Source organism: Cupressus sempervirens, chromosome 3, assembly GCF_028749045.1.
Source record: "Cupressus sempervirens isolate cs-2001-9-10 chromosome 3, ASM2874904v1, whole genome shotgun sequence".
NCBI classification, from domain to species: Eukaryota; Viridiplantae; Streptophyta; class Pinopsida; order Cupressales; family Cupressaceae; genus Cupressus; species Cupressus sempervirens.
The window spans coordinates 193,814,457-193,837,736 of NC_143120.1; the positions used below are offsets into that span (position 1 = coordinate 193,814,457).

Below are 23,280 nucleotides of genomic sequence, written 5' to 3' on the forward strand. Positions count from 1 at the left end.
ACATCAGCATACCCAATATGAATATAGACATTAATCTAACCGATTTGGATGCGGAATTGGAAACGGATGGGGAAGCGCATACAGGATGCAGAGAAAAAAGGAATTGGGTATGGATGCATTTGGAAACGTGTGTGCGCGCACAGAGAATTTAAGAAACTTATAAATACAAGAACAAGAGTTAGAAACTAGAAATATAAAAACATTAAAACATACATCATTTGATAGTATCATATGATACTTGTAACTTCACCATTGATCAAGATTCAAGACATTTCATATGTCAATTACATAGTTCAAACTTCAAATTAAAACTTCGTAGGCACAAAAATTCATGATCTAGACTCCAAGTCCAAACTACAAAATCAAAAAATAGTTCATGATTCAATGTTCACTAATCAGAATCATAAGGATTCTCAAAAAAATCTGGATCCTCCTCATCTCAACCGCTGCAAGGTCTATATCATTTGAACCAAGAACGGTTCCACTTGCGCTAGATGCACCATGTATCATGGAGCTATCATCACCACCATCATCATTGTAGTAAGATCATAGTAAGATCATGAAGTGTTGCATTCAAGTTTGCACTTGAGGAGTACATCTGTAATAACCTCGTCTAGTCTCCAACTGTAATGTTAAAGGAATTCAAATAACTGTTTTTGCAATTTTTATGTTTTTCCCTTTTTTTGTGTTTTCATGAACATATATATGACTCTAAGAATTTGAACACAAATAATATGCAATGCTGGAAATAAATAGAACATAGACTGAAAGCAGCCTCAAATGGAGTAGTTCCAATTATTTAAATATCTATTTGAGAAAGTACAATAATAACATTCAAATCTTAATATATATTTGAACCTGTATGCATGAGCAGATTTATTAACCCCAATGGCCAGATTGCACCCAATAGTGTGAACAAGTATCCTTAATGATCAATCACAGCCTGTAGACTCTTATATAATTGCAGATCTGCAAAAAACGTGACCCTAGAACTGGTCTGCACTCCTTTCCTTTTCAACTTAAGGTCCAAATTAATGCCTGGCATCCCAAGTGTGCAACGCTAGGTGTTTTTGGGCAATGACAATCCAAAATCACGCAACGTGGATCAGTAATCCAACCCCTAGAACAAAACGCAGCCTCTTGGATAAATTGCAGGTTCAAAAAAATACATGTGTTGCTTCAGATTTCCCAAATGGTGCTTGGAGATGACCTCTGCAATGCTTTAAAATACCAAATGCTGCAATAGGAAGAAATGGCTGCCTCTACATAGCTCACGTGGATCTTCTGATGTAAACCACAAATGTTAAAGAATCTACCAAACCCTTCACAAATTCAATCAATAGAGATTTCTCCCTGGCCACAACAAACAACAATAGGAGAAGAAAGCAATTGTATATCTCAGCACAATTGAAAATGCAATCCTCAAAATGAAAACTCAAAATTGAATCTACAATTCTTCAGTTGTAGATCCCAAACCCTTATACTTCAGCAAGGGCACATTATTTCAAAACTTCAAAAATGTCGCAAAGACAACAAAACAAAAATAATATTCAATGGGATGCCTTCTCATTGAATGGGCTTGTATTTGTAATCTCCAAGTGGCACAAGTTTCTTAAATTAACTCCACTTAAAAAGCTTCCTCCACACAACATTAAAATATAATAAAGTGTCATTATAATATAATTTATCAATTGCTTTTGGCTCCCAAAAATGACCTTTTTCCACCATAACATAATATTCTAACAAACAAGGCCACTATTTCTTGTGCCCACAATTTAAAACTTTTCAACCCAGTTGCAACAAGCTATGATACTGAGGTGACCAACATACAACACCAAAGTGATCCTGATTACAAAAGACAATGAATGAACCTGATAGAGTGACTTACTATAAATAGACGCTCCCTCCAACATTATTGGATCCCAAACTAGAAGCCTCCAATAAATACTGAGAGCATCATTCAACTCCTCTAACTCAGCTGAGCTTAGCGAAACCAATGGTTTGACTTACTATAAATGGTAAGTCACTCAAACAAAGCCAAAACACACCATAGGCTGCTAGAAAAAGCCTATAACCCCACACCTGAGACCCTCAAATCCCACTATTAGCTTATGGGGGTCGCGATGGTGAACTAACCAAGCCAACTGCATGAACCTACCAAAAATGAGGACATTACAATCTTCCCTCCCTAAGATTGCTTGTCCCCAAGCAATTACAGAGCAAAATGAACATTATAATCAACCAAAATCCCAACGGCAGAACTGCCTCCAATCCCTTTTGTGTACAAGCAACTCCTATAAAACCAGCACCCAAATAATTGATATCAATAACAAAATCATCTAGAAATTGACTATAGGCATTGATAGCGGTAACAACTCATCGAAACATAATCCATCTGAAATACCAACTTTGTCAACATCTGAGTCCCTATCAAACTGACACTCACACCCAACTGCGTTGTGGAGATGATAACGACCATAAGTACCTGAATCACCAACTCCAACCTCCAATAAATTGTCCTAGGTGTGTAGATAGTAGATACTACAAGTGGTCTAACTTACTGATGACGATCGCATCTGCAAAAGATGGTGCTAACCCATCCCATAATGGATGGTATGAAACTGGAGCCAACCCACACCGTCGTGAAACCAAATTCTCTACCTGTGGATCAAAAGAGAAGTGATGAGAACTCCTCATAGTGTAATGCCGATAAATGCTCCAATCTTTGTCAAGGGCTCATTAGTATCAAACTGGGAATTAGGAGACAACTAAACTACTAGCTTGGTAGGATTCTAGGAAACTCTCTCAGCAAACCCAACCTCAAAATCCCTGTTGGGAAGCATTGTAGTCAAGGTCTCTACAATCTTCCCCACTAATCGTTGTATAGCACAAGAGCACCAAATGAGACTACCCTCAAATACTCTGTATGAATCCTCTTGCGAATCCGAATTCAAGCAAATACTCCATGAATGACTCGGTGCAGTAGAAATTATAAGTAGAAGCCTCAACCTACTCCCCTACGAGCCACAATTGATCCCTCTGAAAACGTGGCACTCCCAACTATCTGATGCTACCAACCATATGAAATGACAAAATAGATTCACTTCCAACAAAAGGAAGAAAATCACCATGAGAGCTCATCTCTGCTAATGCTCTAACCTCCTTTTTACCTACTACACCCATATCTTGGGCGGATGTGACTGCCACATCATCACGCCCCTCATCCTCAAACATGGAAGCAAACCCGCCACCAAAGACCACAATATACAACTCAATTGGATTTGTTGCTGGTGTGGACCGAACATGCTCCAACTCTATGGTCACCTTATCCAAACATGATCGTGACTCTTGGAGAGCCAACTGAGGTAATCTTTGTCAACAACTAACTATGAGTAATTATGCTTCAAGATCCTCTCAAAGCACATGAACCTCCACTAGGGAAAGGCTACTATCCTTGTGCTCATTTGACATAGGAGCACCCCAACCTTATGCACCTAACATCCAACAAATTTCATCATAATGCTCAAAAGCTAAAGAGATGCTACCATCAGTCACCTTCAGCTGACTAGCCACATGATGCCTCTATAACTCCAAACTCCTAAGCAAGCTCTTTGTCTAGCTAAATGCACTGTGATAGAAAGTTGAATCAAAGTTGCTCACCACATGATCTCTCACCGTAAATTTGCTATCATCCTTGCACATGTCTACAATCAAGATACAACTACTCAGTACCTCAACTAACACATCTAGAGAATCAGAAGCCCACGCAGTATCCCACTCCTTGCATGACTCTACTTCCCCCTCAATAGAAAGTCCCTATAAATCCTGATACTAGGACCCATCAAAAATCTCCTCAGAGTCATCACCTAATATCTAGAAAGGGACGGTACAACTCATAGCATCATCCAACAAATCATCGGAGGTATCCATACTCGTTGTATTCACATCTCCTAATAGATGCTCAACTGCCATCACCTGACTCTGCAACTCAACGTCAGGTTGTGAATCAATAATGCTAGAGCATGATCCAACACCCACTAACTTCATTGTAATACCCAGATCACCAACATCACAATTGGGAGACTCCATACATGCATCGGTCCCACTTGAGGAAGCGGTTGCCTCCTGCATTGGAGCAACACTACGACAACTAACATATTAATCTCCAAAAACAATCCCCTCCTCGAGAGAGCCTAAAGAATCAATAGTAACAATTGCACCAACTTACTCTACACTAAGTGTAGCAACAACTCTGAAATCCTCAACCCACTAAAGCTCAATGTTGTTGTCCACCAATGGCACTGGCACTACCACATGTCTCTGTGTGGAAAGTCCATCATCAAACTATGGATAGGACTAGTGGGTCTCGTATTGAACATAGGTACATCTGCCTCCTAAATGCCAACTAGTGAAAACTCAAGCCTTCTTCCCCACATCCTCGGTACTCGTCTCCTAAAAGCGGAAACCATATACCTCGTATCCTATCAACCGTCTCTAGATCTGATAGTCTCGCAGCCAATCTTTGCTGATGAAGCTTGCGTTTCTCTATACTCTCTCTCAAGGCATTTATTTTCTTGCTATCTTCCTCACTACTCCGCAACTCCCAGAACTACTAGGCCTCATGTGTCTGTCCAATATTGGAAATAACAAGAGTGTAGGTCACTCCCAAAATTACACCATATCTGAAATAAAAATAACTTTCCTACCGCACCGGATGCCAGGAAACCACTGTAATAACCTAGTCTAGTCTACAACTGTAATGCTGATGGAATTCAAAAAACCGTTTTTGCAATTTTCATGTTTCCCTTTTTTTATTGTTTTTATAAACATATGTATGACTATGAGAATTTGGACAGAAATAATATGCAATGCTAGAAATAAATAGAACATAGACTGAAAGCAACTTCAGATGGAGTAGTTCCAATTATTTAAATATCTATTTGAGAAAGTACAATAATAACATTCAAATCCTGATATAAATTGAACCTGTATGTAGGAACCGATTTATTGAGCCCAATGGCCAGATTGCAGCCAATAGAATGTTATATATTTGAAGATATGTTAAAAAAGTGGTCCTAGAATTGGTTTCCACTCCTTTCCTTTTCAACTGTAGGTCCAAATGAATGCCTGGCAGCCCAAGTGTGCAACGCTAGGTGTTGCTAGGCAATGACAAACCAAAATATAAAACGTGGATCACTAATCCAACCCCTAGAACAAAAATGAAGCCTCCCAGATAAATTGCAGGTCAGAGAAAATGCATGTGTTGCTTCAGATTTCCCACATTGTGCTTGGAGATGACCTCTGCAATGCTTAAAAATACAAAACGCTGCAATAGGAAAAAATGGCTGCCTCTAACTAGCTCACATGGATCTTCTGATGTAAACCGCAGATATTAAAGAATCTCCCAAACCCTTCACAAATTCAATCAATGGAGATTTCTCCCTAGCCACAGCAAACAATAGTGGGAGAAGAAAGCAATTGTATAACTCAGCACAATTGCAAATGCAATCCACAAAATGAAAACTTAGAACTGAATCTACAATACTTAAGCTGTAGATCCCGAACCCTTATACTTCAACAAGGGCAAAAATTTTCAGAACTTCAGAAGTAACACAAAGACGAGAAAATTTATATTCAATCGGATGCCTTACTCATCAAATGGGCTTGTATTTATAATCTCCAATTTCCCAAATTAATTCCACTTAAGGAGCTTCCTCCACACAACATTAAAATATAATAAAGTGTCATTATAATATAATTATTAATTGTTTTTGGCTCCCAAAAATGAACTTTCCATCATAACATAATATTATGACACACAAAGCCAGTATTTCTTGTGCCCACGATTTAAAACTTTTCAACCTAGTTCCAACAAGCTATGATACTTAGATGAATAATAATAATAATTTACCCATCTTTTAGCCATGAAGGCATAAAAGACAAATTGGGCCTTTTGATGCTAAAGCAAAGGAGTTCTACTAAGAAGACAGAGAACTGATAGTTGCCTACATATTTAGCTGAGAAAGTTTGTTTGTTTGAAGATGAGTTGGTACCACTGTCGAGTTGTTGTTTCTAGCAATCTTGTTGTAAAAGCATCGTACAAAGATCGAAAAATGACACATCAAAATGAGTGGAAGCAAAGTTTGATTGATACAACAACATGCTCATAGGAAGATGGTAGACTCTTTAAAGTGATCACCACCATGCCTTCTTCTTCCATTTTGCATCTATTGGCTTCCAACTAGTCTCAAATGTCCTTGATTCTATTGAGATGATCTTGTCGGAATATGTGTGCATCCATCATGATCAAGAACACCATGTTCTTCAAGAAGAACGCACAGCTCTTATTTGAGGTCTCGTGTAAAACTTTTAGATAACTCCAAATTTCTGTAGCTGTTTTACTGGAAGGAACCTACAAGAGTTTATCATCAATGACCAGAAGTTTGATGAGCATAATAGCTTCTCAATTTTGCTCATCAAATTTATCCTGCTCTTTGCCTTCATCTACCAAATGAGTAGTTTTGCCCAAAACAATGTTGTCAAGACATTTGCTCAAAGATTGTCATCATGTGTTGCTTCCAAGTATTGTAGTTTCTTCCATAGAATTTTTTACTACCTTCCAATATAATGTGGTCAAAGATGCGCGCACTTTTCAAAGCACAAGAAAAGATAAGCCTAGATGTTTGAACGCACAAATTTGAATGTGTTGGTTATAGAGGCAGGTATAGGCACAAATTACAATGTGAATCTGCTGGCACAAAACTCAAGGTATGAAAAATGATACACCCAGAGAAATCCAAAAACAACCATTTGAGGTCTCAAAAAACCCACAAAGAATCTGGAAACAAAATAAAATTATGACTTGATCTCAAGGGTCAAAACCCTAGTCGAGAGTTACAAAAGCCCTAGGCGAAAATAAAGAATTCTTCAAAAAAATCACAATTAAGATATATGAGAAAAAAAGAATGTCACCTATAGAGACCCAACAACCAAAAGTATGGTCGTGCCTGCAAGAAAAAAAACAACCATTGATCTCAGACTGTGGCTACATAAAGAAATCAACCAAAAGAAAGGGTGAAATACCTAGGTCGTGAACTGAAGAAAAATTGATCTCATCACTAGAAAAAACCCTTCGTTTGTATCGTGAGCAAAAGATGGGCATACAAAAAATCATGTGAAAGTAGTGAAGACGTGATTTCGGACCTATAGATGTGAAACAGAAGTCATACAAGTTTAAAAACAAGTCGACGACGGCAGAAAAACACCCATGAAGGGTCAAGGGTGAAAGAAAGATGTGTTTGCAATACACTGACCAATATTATGATCATGGGAACTACATGTTGTAGAGAAAATGTGGTTGAAAAACAACAAGCAAACTTCACTAATCAAATAGATGCCTGGTGGTGCAATTTGCAGAAGAGAGATATTGGCATATGAAGAAAACAACAGAAACAAGGGTGCAAAAACCCTATATGAGATTGCAAAACTTTGAGCAATCTCTACATAAAAAGTTCAACAGATACCAAGGACCGAAATTCAAATAATTTCTAAGAGAAATTACAAGTCTTTCAAAAAATATAAACCCGCTTTCATACCATATTACAAAGTAATTGGTAAATTAATTGAATGACTATTAGCATAGAACAAAACATTCTTATTGGAACTACATGCAAAAGATAGAAAGAATCTATTATGCAAAATATCTATGATAAGTGATCATTAAATATAGAAGTAATATAACTGAGATATTATTCTAGAGAGAATACCGAAAATGATTGGAAAGAATATCATGAAAATGAAGGAGAATTTGATTTAGGAGAATTCGTATGTGCCTTACACTAAATAATGAAGCTTAAGAAGAAGAATTTAAAACAAAAGTTACAACTCAAGAGGATAGTGAATCTAAGACGCATCTATCACAAAGTCATGAAAAGTCAGAAAAGGTGATTATCAAATTATCATTTTCTTTTCAGATGCTGGTAATATATCTTTTAGTACCATCTTTATCTAGTGTACTTTGTTATTGGACTTGATCAACCCAGTGGCCTTGTATAAGTGCTTTATTTTATAAATTATGATTCTTAAAAAGCTTACAATGTTGCCTACTTCTGAATAGTTGACATTATGATCAAATTACTCTAGACCAAGTTAACTATTATAAACACCCTATAAGCATTTCATATAAAATATTTCTAACCTTTCTTTTATTTAGCTAACTAATGTAATTGAATTTTAAATTTAATAAAATGATGCTGATCTGTTCGAACATATTTTCGGCAAATTTCTTGTAACCAATCTGTGTTTTCTACATTGCAATGATGTATTCTTTAACACTTTCACTTTCTAGATTTTTGAGCTTTTCATTGGGACATTCATTTTCTGAATCTCTAGGACCACCTTTTTCAAGATTTATTTTAATGTATAACGTTTGGAAGTAGAGAAATCTTTTCTTTTTCTTTCTAGGGCTATCAAATTATCTGTTTCTATGCTGAAGCAGAAGCTTTATTTTACTCTCTTCTTCTGAACTTTCTTTTTCTGCTTTCATGACTAATTATTTTCACATTAGCTCTCACCTTTTCACCTTTTCAAAGTTATTGCCACATGTTCTTACAAGGCTTTATCCTCACACCATTCTTTCTCTCTCATTTGCTTCTCTGTTTCTTTAAACCTTCTCTCTTTGTCTTTCTGCTATTTGATCTATGGCACTCGAATTCTCATTTAGCTATTTTGTAGCCTATCTAAGGAAGGCTCAACTGTTTGTGCATGATGGGTGAGGTCACCAGTTTTGTTGTAGGTCTGTGTGATGTCCCCATCATAGAGTTTGATAATAAATAATTTTATTAGATTGCAAAAGAAATATTTTATAAAAATATATATATAATAGTCAAATAAAATATTATTATATAAACCAATAAATTAAATGATAATCTTAATATGATTAGCTATTATTATAATATTATTGAAATAATAATAGTAATGTATGAATAGGTAAGTAATAAATTAAATAAATAAATAAACAAATAAATTATAATATAAAATGATTATACAACAAAAGGAAAATCACATGAGTATAGAAGCAATAACAATAAACATATACTAAACCAGTCGTCTAAGGGTTGTGATTATACAAAATCTGATTTCTTTAGGAAGAGTCACAACCCATACCAAGAGTACATAGACCATATGTAATACAATTATATATAAAATAATTAAGAAGGATCACAAAAAGAAAAATATATCATCAGTACTCAGAAAGGAATTAAAACATATTTAATTGCTTGCAAGTATAGGTAAAAGTAAGTGGTATGCTGTAACTTATCTATGCATCAATACTAATTTGCAGAATAGTATAACAGAACCATATTAAGAATAGGGGACTCATACATGGTCTTGCACATACAGAAATAATAAAATCAGAATTATATATATATTCATATGTTTAAATAAATATATTTAAAAATAAATTAATATATCTAAAGAACAATGCAAATGATATATGTATTACTATTCATAATCAAGATTATAATATAAATCAGATCCAGTTACTATTTGGCTGAGGGAAGACTTAAGTGTTACCAGGGAGGGGCTTATATATATCCAAGCAAATGGATCTTATCCCAAGAAAAAAGTAGGGGTCAGCGCTCCATAAGCCTTTGTGATACGGACTTGGACCTATAAACTTTTAGGGAAATCATTGTTCGTTTCTAGGCAACTTGGATAACACCTACTCCTTCCTTCATTGAGTTGAAATAGCAATAAAGTTAGATATGAGTGTTAAAGATAGCTTAAATGTAATGAGATAAATGACTAATCCTATCATGGACATTACAATCCAAACCCTGATCGAGAAATGTAAGATAAATTAAGTCCAGTCCCAACAGGGGACATTTACAGTCTGACAAATATCACCATCAACTTTATTGACCTTCTACTACACTTTTTGATGTATCACCAAAGAGTCGGACATTTCAACAGCAAGTTCATCTATGTTTTTCTTGAGTAGAGATTTTCTGTTGACCTATCCAGTTGTGATGTGCTTCTAAATTCTTCCTCTTTTTCGCTATGGTTTTGTGTGAGTGTGACACGTATCTACTCCAGAGCTTGGAAACCTTCATTAATTAATGTAAAAGATTCTAGAGTAAGCCATCTCGAAGGTTCATAGCTCACAATTTTCCCTTTTCTGTTTCATTCATTCCAGGGGTGTGTGCTGTGCTAGTTTGTGGGTCCTTGTGCTGCTTTGGCCTTGTGGAGATATTAAAATCTTTCATTCGTTCATTCTAATTTGAATAGAAATTTTAGTTCTTTTCTGTGTTTGTCCTAATAAAAGATTCTCTGATTATAATAACATTTTCAGAAATTTTTTCTTTTCTTTTATGTCCGTCCTTATTGTTGTTTTCTAAAGCTTTTTGCCTATTTGATGTTAGTTAATATCCTCTGAGCACTTTTCTTCATTATTTCTTCTTTAGTTTTTTCTCATTGCTTTCTATTGCTTCCTTTTCTTCATCTTTTCCAGGTAGAGATTCCCCAAATTTAGCAAACATTTCAGACATCTTACTAACTTTTTAGCCTTTTTCTTCTAAAGTAAGCTTATATTGTCTAACAATTTTAGGCATACAAGTTTTAATTCCTTTTTCTATTAGTCATTAGATATATCATATAACTAAGATATGCTAAATTGCTAATTTCTGGAAATTCAAACTGGCCATTGTCATCAATAAAAATTTGATTATCTTTGAATTCATCTCTTGGAATAGTGTGTAATGCCCTTAAATCTATAACATGGAATACCCAAATGTATATATTGCCTTTAGCTTTCCCTTTCCTATATAGAACTCTGTTCGATCGACAGCCTTTTAAAGCTAATCTCGACCTATAGGGGCGGGCTCTATCCCATTTATCTATATACCATCGGGAGCCCAGCCCATTTCTCTATAGAAGAGTAGGCCGTAGTCCCTCAACCTCCTTGAGGTCGAGGCTATAGATAGGAGAGGCCCCCACCATGCGAATGGAAAAACATTGATTCTGGTTGTGCCCCGTTGCTAGAGTGGGCCCCTACAATTCTATGTCGCCAATCGCTGATGATTATCAACGGCAACGGAGTAAAAAATTATGGGCATAAAATTTGAGGGCCCTACCCCTAGTATTGAAAGGGAATAGTAGGGCCCCATACCCAGTGAGATTTAGATCCTTGAAATTTCGAATTTAATGCACCAATACATTGTTTTCTTATTAATCCTAAGCGCCCTCCTGGTTAGCAGGTTTGATTGTCCTACAGATTGAGGTATGACAGTCCGATTCAAGCCAACTTACTCAATGGCCATGCCTGCATGTCCATGTTGTTTACACATGTTACAGCGGAATTTCTTTTATGTCACTTGACAACTGCGTTTTATCACATTTATCATTGTTAGTACTGTGTTTTCATGAAATGCAAAGCAGCAGAAAATGAAACCACCAATTTCTGCATCTGACATATATCCCAACATCAAAAATAAAGTGAAATGACAAGAGTATATACTATAAACTATCATTTTCAGCATTCACACATATATATATCAACTACCAATTAGCATGTTTCACAAGCCATTTTCTCGTAGAGGGAACACCATCACCATATTAAGGTAGCTAATTTTCTCCAACAGTAATATGTTTTGCATGTAAGGCTTTTATTATGCAAGCCATATTTGTTCAAGCTTAAAGTAGTTGGTTTCGACATATCAGTGTATCATCCTTCATTTTGCAAATTTTCCTTAGTCTTTGACATACATAGAAACTCTTTGTACCTACTATAAACAGAAGAATCATATCCTAAGCAAAGATGAGCATTTTAGAGGTAGCTATACATTCTGGAGATATAGAGACCTGTGAGAGATATCCCCCATCTATAGTGAGTGCTCTATGTCAACTCTTGAGACCTAAATGTTCATCCTCTATGACAAAAACACTTAAGAAATTCAAAGCTTAAAGTAAATGAAACACCTAAACCGTACAAAACATTACGATTTTTCACACATAATTATGCAATTAATTATTATAAGAAACTCACCTAATCCACGGAAAACATCACCATTAGCATCACCCAAAGTTTTCCCCTGTTCTGTAGTCACACTCATTGCCAATTTATCCTGCATCATTTGATTTCGATATGAATTATGCTTCTTGCAACTAAACTAACAAGAAGTAGAAATCATGTAACTAAAGGATTAGCCATACATGGTAGATACTGCTGACCAGGTATCTAATTTATTTAGCAAGATTGAACACATACACAGCAGACTTCATGGTCTGTAAGATATAAAAGATGAAAGCATGTGCTCTTTTTTACCATATCCCTTCGGATGAGCTCTTGGAGCTTAAACATGATGCGCTGACGTGAGGTAACAGGGGTGTTCTTCCAAGCAGGAAAAGCTTGTTTTGCAGCATTCACTGCGGCTTGGAATTCGTCAGCAGTGGTCAATGGCACTCTAGAGACAACATCCTGCGTTGCCTGTTAGATAATAACAGGTATGAAAAGCAATCAATTTTCTAGAGAACAATCCTTTTATCAGTTCTCTCTATACGAATGTTGCCACTGAGGAAAATTCTTTCCATATAGTACAAAGAATGACTTCCGTGGAATATTGAGCAGCTACTGCAATCATTTAAATTTTAAACTATTACAAAACATTAGGTCAACTCAGAATTTTATTAAAATCAAGTTTTTTCCATGCTAAAACATAATGGAAACAACACAAATATAAAGCAACAGTAATAACCCATGATGAAAGTATTTAGAAATAAAAATATATTTATTTAATATCAGAATATCAAACAAGCACAGCCCTGTCTAATTCATTTTTTTTTAAAAGACTCACTGGATTGATAACGTCAATCCATTCTTGTGCTTGAGAATCCAAGAATTCTCCACCAATAAGAACTTTTACTTTTGGCTGCATTCACATAGGAAACATCAAGTTTATTACATTAAAAATTAACTTGTTAAATAGAATAATGCATAAACTCATAAACAAAGTATCTATATCCATAAAGAAGAAAGAAAACTGTTACAATGACAATGACCCATGTAAGAACTTTACAAAATTGCTACACTCTACATTGCATATTTGAGGAAATACAAGCAGCAGAATAATTCCAGCCTAAGTAAATGCATTGTTATCATACATGAATCAATCATGGAAATGGAAAAAGAAATTGAAACAAGGATTCCTATTCTTTCTATTATATTTTACAGCATTCAATTGCAACATTAAACTAGCATGCCATGGAATCAAAGTGCTTTCAAGTGTGTTTATCCTGTCAATCTAAAACAGAAAATGGGTAAGCTTTTCCCAACAGAAATATGCACCCAAGGATAGCAACGTGGCTACTTCCAAATTAAGGATGATTTGTAGGAATGATGTGCGATTGTTCTCCCAACCACTCGCAAAGTTTGGAGTTAAAGAAGGTAGCATGCAAGTAAATGTTGCTGTTTTGGGCCGACTCTTTTAAGATCAAAATAAAAATATTCACAAAGGGACTGATTCCCTAGAGATGAGTTCTCATATTGGGCAAGCAAATCAGTTGTTACTGTTTTGGGCCAGCCTCGTTGAAGAATTGCCTCTCTTGAGTGAAGACTCAAGAGGTGTTTTTTGCAAGGTATAAATAGAAATTATTTGAGAGATAGAGGCAAGCTACTCATTCAATGTCATTTGTCTAAAGAGTAGAACTAGAGGAATTCTAGTGCACTTTGCCAAAATCTGCCTTTGGAATCTGCTAAAAGCTACAGGAATACAGTGAAAGCTACAAAGAAGTGGAGTAAGAGCCCTCTCCCTAAAATTGATGGAAGATTACTGAAGGAATCTATTTTTTTACCTTGGTGCAGATGTAAATATCATGGCTAACACATTTCAAAGCAACTAGTGAACCCAGTACTATACGAACTCCTTAAGATATAGCCCTAGCTGATGGCATTCCTAGAAGCACTGTCGGAACATGAAGACATGTGGAAGTGAAACTCCTAGGGATCATAAGAAAAGTGGATTTCAAGTAATAAATATGGAAGCACCGTTTAATCCTTACACCATTTTGTTGAACCCGGAACAGTCGCTAGATTGCAATGGTTTTTTTATCAACATGTTTCATCCTCCAAGGAGATTGGAGGATGGCACATATACCACTAAATATAAGAGTGAAACAAGCATACATTGAAGAAATATATTCAGAAGAATTTGTTTTCAAAGGATGGCATTAAATAGGAAGAATCCCTAGGATTGATATATATATATATATATATATATATATATAGAGAGAGAGAGAGAGAGAGAGAGAGAGAGACAAACTCAAAGGAAAAATAACAATGAAAAGCAGCAACTCCATTACTGATAATGAGGATGTGGTGGAGGCATGGTGCTGATGTGAGTTTGCACGTTTCACATGCAAGAGGGCATGAATGTGAACATTGGATCATATCAATTCATCAGGAAAAGGAAGAATCATCAAGAGTAGAATTATCAAGTGGAGAAGCTATTTCAAGAATCACCCTCCATCATTGCGCCACATGAACAGAATTAGCACTAGACAGAGGAGTGTTCAAATTTATTTCTGGAGATACGCAGGCTGGAACCAGTATAAACTTTTAAAAGTTGAATCCGAGATATGCTAGATCTCTTCTATGTTGAAAATCCAAAAGAAGTGAAAATTAATTGAAAAATCCAAAAAAAAGAAAGGTTTCCCAAGGGAGGGGCAACCATTTCAACACTCATGTGGTTAAGACAATCATATTCTTCAATTTCAGTGAGCTTTGAGTACAAATTTACCCAAATTTGCATCTACAGAAAAATGTAGGATTCATGGGACAACCAAGCATAATGAGTTATTTGTCTAGCATATTTGTCAAGAGTAGAGTGTGCATTTTAAAGACATATCTCCTTGTGGGATGTTCTGAAACTGCCCAATGATTTTAGTATTCCATGAGTTAGAATCAAAGCATTCACGAGATTCAAGGGGTTGGTTGAGAATGTGCTTAGACGAATGGATTATGCCTAGAAAGAGCATTTTTGCCATGTTGGTGTGGGTTCCATAACACAGCCCATTTAGAATTCACTTTTCCAACATGTCACGATGCCACCAAGCAAGTCAAGTAACAGTTTGGATTATTGGAGTCACCAGAGGAATGCACTACAGAAAAAAAAATGGTGTGAATACCTTAAGCAAATGAGTCTAACAACAATATCGTCTGGTGATGAAGGAGATAGGTTAAAAAGAGGATAGCATGATTGAGCCCAATGATCTAAATGTTGCAGTGAAGGATGATCTTTCATACATAACATCAAAAGAAGATTGTGTCATGGTAGAAGTCAAAATGGAGAGCATGCAATCAAGCGAAATAGTGCCAAATGAAGATCAAGGTTAGGAAAAAATAGTGAATGAGGAACCAAAAGTTGTTACCATGAGGGAAGACCAAGTATTTTAAGTAGAAGACTTATCACAATAAGGAGAAAGTGATTCCAATGTATCTCAAGAAAAGGAAATCCTTGGAAATTTGCATGTTTCACATGCAAGAGGAATAGTACATCATCAACTCTAACCTATTGGTAGATGATACACAAGAATATCCACTCAAGGACAAAGCCCACCAAGTTTTTTGTTTCCTTTCTTTTGACTATGAAATTATCAATTTGATTATGGAAATTTGGGAAAAATAACTTGCGTGTGAATTAATCATGGACCCAATGAATTGCCTCAATTATTGAGCTTGTATGTATTACGATAATAGATAATCGTCTATTATTAGTTAATAGTAATCTATTTGTAATCTAGTGTAAATATTAGAATGTTTCTAATATTTAGTTAGCTTTAGTTGTCACTTTTTTAGCTTTCTTTCAGCTAGAATAAAATGTTCCTATTCTTTACAATCGTTTTCGTTCCATTCTTTTGTATATAATGACCTCTCGGTCTCTGTTTATAACAAGCAAGTATTTTACCAATTACTTCGTAATATGGTATCAAAGCCTATACTTCAATTATTTTTTTGAAAAATTTAAAATTTCTTTTTGAAATTATTTGTTTAGATTTTTTCGAAATCATTTCAAATGTTTTTTCTCCAAAACCTGCCTAGGGTTTCTTTCTTGGTGAAAATTTCCTCTGTGCAAATTGCAGGTCTTGGTCTATGGACAAGTCTGAAATTATTGCAAAGCTCGTTTCTTCTAAATCACGTCACAAACACCTGCCTTAAAAAGTGTGTGTATGATATTTCTGGAATAGCGGCATGATCTTGAAAGTATTCACAACTTTCTCTGCAAATTGCATTTTCTTGTAGGCTCTACGAATCATGTTTTTTGCAGACAACTATTGTTGCGGCCATTCCTCCAAAATGCGCAGCTGCACAGGTTTATCTGAGCAAATCATCTATTGATTTAGTGATGTCTCTGACAAATGCAACATTTTTTTCATCTCTATGGAAAAATCAACCGTTTGCTACTTCAAACCACCAATTTCTCTACAACAAATGACCTCCATAGTAGCCGACTAAGGTTTTCTTTGAAACCCTAGTTTTTTTTACCTCGACATTTTTTTCTAATTACAAATTTTTGGTGGGTTTTCCGAAAGCTCAATTGGGTTTTTGTCCATTTTTCTGGGTGCCTCAATATTTGAGCCAGCGGATCCAAAAAACGACAACATTTTCTTTTTGGGTTTTTTGAGCTCTCTTCTAGGTCACTCTCCAAATTTTCTGGGTCTTCCATTTTTTGCCTTGAAGAACGTGCCTACATATATTTTCACATTTTTTCATCGAAAAACATGCCATGGCATCTTTGACAAACATTCTGCTCAATCACAACTCAAAATTCAATGGTCGAAATTATGGCACTTGGAAGCAACGGATTATTGCAATTTTTGATGTAGTCTTTGTGTAATGTCCCCGTTTTTAGCAGAATCTTGCAGTTGGCCAAGTTAGTTCATCATAGCGACCCTCGTGAGCTAAAACGGTGTTTTGGGGGTCTCAATTGATAACTTACTATTTTTAGTAGTTGCTATTTTTAGCAATGTAGTGGGAGGCTCGGCAGTTGGTCATCGCCTACAGTTAATCAGGTTAAAAATTGCATGTGCTCTTATTTATTTATTTTTCATTGAGTTGCATTACTATAATAATGTTTATATTATTATAATAATGACTTTAAGAGATATTTCTAAAAAGCGAGTTGGAAAGTTTCTAGTGTTGAGTTCTTTTGGGAAACTTCCATGATCTCTAAAGTAGAGTTTTAGGGAAACTTCTGCCAATGAATGCATTTAAATGAGAGCTCATTTCATTGGGAAAGACACACTTCAAAATATAATTGCTTTTGTTGCCTTTGTTTCTTTTTTCTGAGGTCTGAACTGTGAGCCCTTGCTGATGTATAAGGGTTTTTGATGTCACTAGTGATGTATAGTGGTTTCATCAATTAACTCTCCTTTTTGTGATTATCTATATGTGAGAGATTGGTATTATTGTTTTGAGTATTGTCACAATCGTTGTTGAGGTATAACGATTGGCAAAATCTCCTATCTGTTTACACTGTATTTTGGAAGATTGTCTGTTGGTGTTAAGACTGAAATAAGAAGAGATTCGAATGCTTTTCATCTTAATAGCTACTGGCTGGGAAATCGAATTGTGTTATAGGAAGGGTGTCGTACATCATCTAGTGGCAACGTTCTCAGCTCTAACTGAGTTTTACAATGGTGTCTTCGAATGGGAGTTGGACGGCTATAAGGCAGGGCCTCCGGATTTGCAACTGGCCAGATGAAAGACTCTTAGTTGCGTGGGGCATTTCAAGGATCAGCATTCTGGTTACACAGGCGTTTGGAGGGTGTATTGATTGAAGCCAAAGTTGGTACTACAACCCAACCAGCGACAACTTCATTGGAGAATTTAATGGCGCATGTGTTTGCTGGCCGCCTGCAGTATTTCTAAGATATCTGATTTGCTTTCCTGTGGCATTTCGAATTGGCTTTGACCCTGGACGTGAGGACTCTATTCAGCCATTGCAAGTTGCCTCTCAAGCCAGGTTCTGATTTATATGTCTGGAATTTGGTATTTAATAATATATAATCTCACCATTGTATAATGCTGGAAATTCAGTCCTTAAACTTTATGAGATTTTGTTTTTTCCCTTCGTTAATAAATGTACACAATAAATGTGGAGTGAATTGCTAGAGTCAATATTTGTTTGGTACTCATCTTATCTACTAGATTATAAATAAAATCAAGAAACACAAAAGCTTTGTTCATTGATACTGGTAATTCTGCCGGAGCCTATTGGGGTTTTTACAGTGGTATCAAAGCGGTTTCCTGCTAGCTTGCAAGAATCGGGCTCAATTTTATTTTGTTCAATGCTAACTTTGAAGATTTTCTGATCTGATTACTAGAGTGGCCAGCACTTAATTTCTCCAGCTATGGACAGACATAGGACTAGCAGTTCTAGAAGTTAGTGGAGTAATGAGGAAGTTAGTGTAAAAATGAATGCCTTGCAAGAGAGTATGGAGAAACTTAAGCTTCATCAACAAAGGTTGGCGGAAGCTTGTCGGATCAAGCGACAGTTGAAAGGGCAGCAAGTTATATGGTTTCTGCCTTTAAAAGGCCGACATCGTGGTTACGGGGAAGGAAGCTTGAGTTTTCCCCAAAAGGTGTCCATTATGCTAATGTACCTATATTTAGTACAGCACCTTTGAGTCCTATCCACAATGTTGATGATGGACTCGTTTCACAGGGACATGTGGATGTGCTCGTGATGGATAGCAACACTGAGTTTCCACAGGTTGAGGCTCCCAAAGTAGTCGCTATGTTTAGTTTAGAGGCAGTTGATGATGGAGTTATCACTAACTTTTCATACTCACAAGAGGAGGGAGTTTTTATTGGCGACTTATATGTCAACTACTGTAGTATTGCTCCAGTACAAGAGGCAATTGCTTCCTTATGTGGAACTGAGGCACGTATGGAGTCACCCAACTATGATGTTGGTGATGTAGGTGTTACAACGAAGTTGGGAGATGTGGATGCAGATGATATGGAAACATCTGATGATGCTATGAGTTGCATCGGGTATAATATCCCTTATCAGATATTGGGTGATGACTCCAAGGAGGTTTTTGATGAGTCCCAGGATCAATGTTTACATGATCTTACGTTTGAGGTGGAAGCTGAGACATGCAAGGAGATTGACATTGCGAGGGCTTCCATTTTCTTGGATGTGGAGTTGTGCGAGGATGATGGAACACATATGAGTGATCTTGTGGTGGGTAGTTCTGATTCAGTTTCCTATCACAGTGCAGTTAGTGAGACAGAGAGATTGCATAGGAGTTGGGAGTTACAGAGACATCATGTGACCAGTTAGCTGAAGGTGAGTGATAGTGACATTTCTTCAACTCTTGGGCATCATGATGTTGTCCGTCAGATGCTAGCTACATTTGATTAGGGTGCTCCTATGTCTGATGAGCGTGGTGATAGCACTCTTTCTCTAGCAGAGGTTCATGCACTTCGAGAGGCTGTCGTGATCTTGAAGCATAATTACTCACAGCTAGTTGTTGACTCGGATTACCTCCTGGAGTGGGGTAGCACCTATCATGAGACATTGTTAGAGAAAAAGGAGGCGGTGGAGCTCACCCAAGAGGTTGAGGTGACTGTGGACTCTCTTCAATGTACTCAGTTGGCTCTTCAAGAGTCACAGTCATGATTGGATGAGGTGACCGTGGAGTTGGAACATGTTCAGGCCACACCAGCCCCAGATCCAGTTCAGTTGCATATTGTGGTTGGTCGTGAGTTTGCTTCTACGGTTGGGGATGATAGACGTGATGATGGGGCCAACACATCCGTCCAAGATATGGGTGCAGTAGGTACGGATGAGATGAGAGTATCGGGGGAGTTAGGCTCTCATGCTGATTTGCTTCCTTATACTGGAAGCAAATATATTTCTTCATCTTATACAGCTGATAGCATTGGACAGTGGGCAGTGCCACATTTTCAAAGGAATCAGTTGTGGATCATAGGGGAGCAGGTGGATGCTACCACATATAATTTCTACTGCACAGAGTCCTTCATAGAGTATCTGTCGGAGAGTTCAGATGTGAGGGAGGATTCATACAATGTCTGAGGGTACTCTCATCCGAGGCTCTCATGCCATTCGGAGGTTGGTGGGAAAGATTGTAGAGACTTTGTCGACTATGCTTCCCCACAGGGATTTCGAGGTTGGGTTTGTTCAAAGGATTGCCCAAGATCCTAGCCGACCAATTGTTCAAAGTCAAAGATTGGAGTCATCTTCTGATTCGCAAATTGATACTAATGAGCCCTTGACAGAGATTGGAAGCTTTTATCGACATTACACTGTGAGGTGTGCTCATCATTTTTCTTTTGACCCACAGGTAGAGGACTTGGCTTCACGTCGGTGTGGGTTGGCTCCAGTTTCATACCATCCATTATGGGATGGGTTAGCACCATCTTTTGCAAATGAGATTGACTAGTGCAAGCCAGAATCCTTGCAGTATCAACACACCCAGGACATTTTGGCAGAGGTTGGAGTTGGTGTTAGTGATTCAGGTACCTGTGGTTGTTAACATCTCCACAGTACAGTTGGGTGTCATTATCAATTTGATGGGAATTCAGGTATGGACAGAGTTGGTGTTATAGTTGCATTGAGTTCCAATGGGTTGTTGCTTTCATCAGCACCTCAAGTCAGTTTTTAGATGATTCTGATGTTGATGTCCGTTATTTAGGTGTCAGTGCTACAGGCATTGTTTGTACACAATAGGCATGGTACACAATTCTACCTTTGGGATCCAGGTGGATTGTGTGTTCATTTTGCTCCAGGATTGCTTGGGGACAAGCAATCTTAGGGAGGGAGGACTGTAATGTCCCCATTTTTAGCAAATTCCTGCAGTTGGCCAAGTCAATTCATCATAGCGACCCTCGTGCGCTAACAAGGTGTTTTGGGAGTCTCAGTTGATAACTTATTATTTTTAGTAGTTGCTATTTTTGGCAGTGCAGTGGGTGGTTCGGCAGTTGGTCGTCACCTGCAGTTAATCAGGTTAAGAATTGCATGGGCTCTTATTTATTTATTTTTATTGAGTTGCATTATTATAAGAATGTTAATATTATTATAATAATGACTTTAAGAGATATTTCTAAAAAGCAAGTTGGAAAGTTTTTAGTGTTGAGTTCTTTTGGGAAACTTCCAGGATTTCTGAAGTGGAGTTTTATGGAAACTTCTGCCAACGAATGCTTATAAATGAGAGCTCATTTCATTGGGAAAGACACACTTCAAAATATAATTGCTTTTGTTGCCTTTGTGGCTTTTTCTCGAGGTCTGAACTGCAAGCCCTTGCTAATGTATAAGGGTTTCTGATGTTTGAAGTCACTGTTGATGTATAGTGGTTTCATCAGTTAACTCTCCTATCTATGATTATCTATATCTGAGAGATTGGTATTATTGTTTTGAGTATTGTCGCAATCGTTGCTGAGGTATAACGATTGGCAAAACCTCCTATCTATTTATATTGTATTTTTGGAGACTGTCTATTGGTGTTAGACTGAAATAAGAAGAGATTTGAATGCTTTTCATCTTGATAATTGCTGGCTGGGAAATTGAATTGTGTTACAGGAGGGGTGTCGTATATCATCTAGTGGCAACATTCTCAGCTCTAACTAAGTTTTACAGTGGTGTCTTCGAATGGGAGTTGGACGGCTATATAGCAAGGCCTGCGGATTTGCAACTAGCCGCATGAAAGATTCTTAGTTGCGTGGGGCATTTCAAGGGTCAGCATTCTGGTTACACAGGTGTTTGGAGGGTGTATTGATTGAAGCCAAAGTTGGTACTACAACCCAACCAGTGACAACTTCAGTGGGGAATTTAATGGCACATGTGTTTGCTGGCCGCCTGTAGTATTTCTGAAATATCCGATTTGCTTTCCTCTGACATTTCGAATTGGCTTTGACCCTAGACGCGAGGACTTTGTTCAGCCATTGCAAGTTGCCTATCAAGCCAGGTTCTGATTTATATGTCTGGAATTTGGTATTTAATAATATATAATCTCACCATTGTGTAATGCGGGAATTTCAGTCCTTAAACTTTATGAGATTTTGTTTTCTCCCTTCGTTAATAAATGTACACAATAAATGTGGAGTGAATTGCTAGAGTCAATATTTGTTTGGTACTCATCTTATCTACTAGATTATAAATAAAATCAAGAAACACAAGAGCTTTGTTCATTGACATTGGTAATTCTATTGGAGCCTACTTGGTGTTTTTACACTTTGATGAGCAGCGAGGATCATTCATGCATGTTTCTCCTGTTCTTGATCCAACTGACCAGCCTAGAAAGGCTCATGATTTGGGAGTTCAGCTTCCATTAGGTTGACTTGATGGGAGGACTTCAGTAGCTCCTAGAGCTCTAGTTATACCAGTAATCCCTATACAAACACCTCCAGCTTCTCCTGCGAGATCACCTCGATTTGTAGATACTTCACCTGAGTTTGATCCAAATTATTCTGATGGAAACCTTATCACCAAGCATCTCCCAATACTATTGTTAGTCATTCTCCCTTCCGGCCTAAGTGGTGGGCTAAGACACTTGTTGATCTTCGTGATGATGAGCTCATTTATAGAAGAACTACTCGGAAAAAGAGCAAACCTACAGAGTATGTTAACTTAGGTCTCATGATCAACATTCATAATGTATTTGAACCTCAAACATATGTCGAGGCTAAATGAATTCCAGAGTGGGAACAGGCCATGACATCTGAACACCAAAGCTTGCTGAAGAATAACACCTGGGTCCTTTCTGATCTTCCACTAGGGAAGAAACCCATTGGTGACAAATGGGTTTAAAAAATCAAATACAAATCGGATGGTACTTTGGATAAGTACAAAGCTCATTTAGTTGCGAAGGGTTTTTCTCAGCGACAGGGCGCTGATTATGAGGAAACCTTTGCTCCTACTACAAAGATGAGCACCATCAAATTAGTCCTAGCCATGGCAGCTCAGTTTGGCTAGAAGGTCCATTAGATGGACGTCAAGAGTGCTTTCTTGAATGGTGATCTCCATGAAGAGGTCTACATGACGTAGCCTCTTGGTTTCAAGGTTGTTGGTAAAGACCATCAGGTTCTCGTATTGGTAAAGGCTCTCTATGGCTTGAAGCAAGCCCCTCGAGCATGGTACATAAAAATTGATAAGTACCTCAGTGATCAAGGCTTCAAGAAGAGTTATTCAAACTCAAATTTGTACATCAAGACTACTAACAAGTGACATCATACTTCTGGCTATTTATGTGGATGAT

General features: G+C 37.1%; 1 protein-coding gene across 2 annotated transcripts in view; it reads right to left on the reverse strand.

The window, feature by feature from the left end:
* The window catches only part of ALDH6B2 (aldehyde dehydrogenase 6B2), a 149,731-nt gene that overhangs the window by 112,627 nt on the left and 13,824 nt on the right, over nucleotides 1–23,280 (reverse strand). For both annotated transcript variants that reach the window (XM_089819011.1, XM_089819010.1), the window contains exons 3-5: nucleotides 12,855–12,929; nucleotides 12,326–12,487; nucleotides 12,047–12,125 (exon numbers count right to left, since the gene is read on the reverse strand). In XM_089819011.1, the coding sequence (XP_089675137.1) occupies nucleotides 12,047–12,125; nucleotides 12,326–12,487; nucleotides 12,855–12,929 (316 nt within the window). The remainder of the gene's footprint in view (nucleotides 1–12,046; nucleotides 12,126–12,325; nucleotides 12,488–12,854; nucleotides 12,930–23,280) is intronic.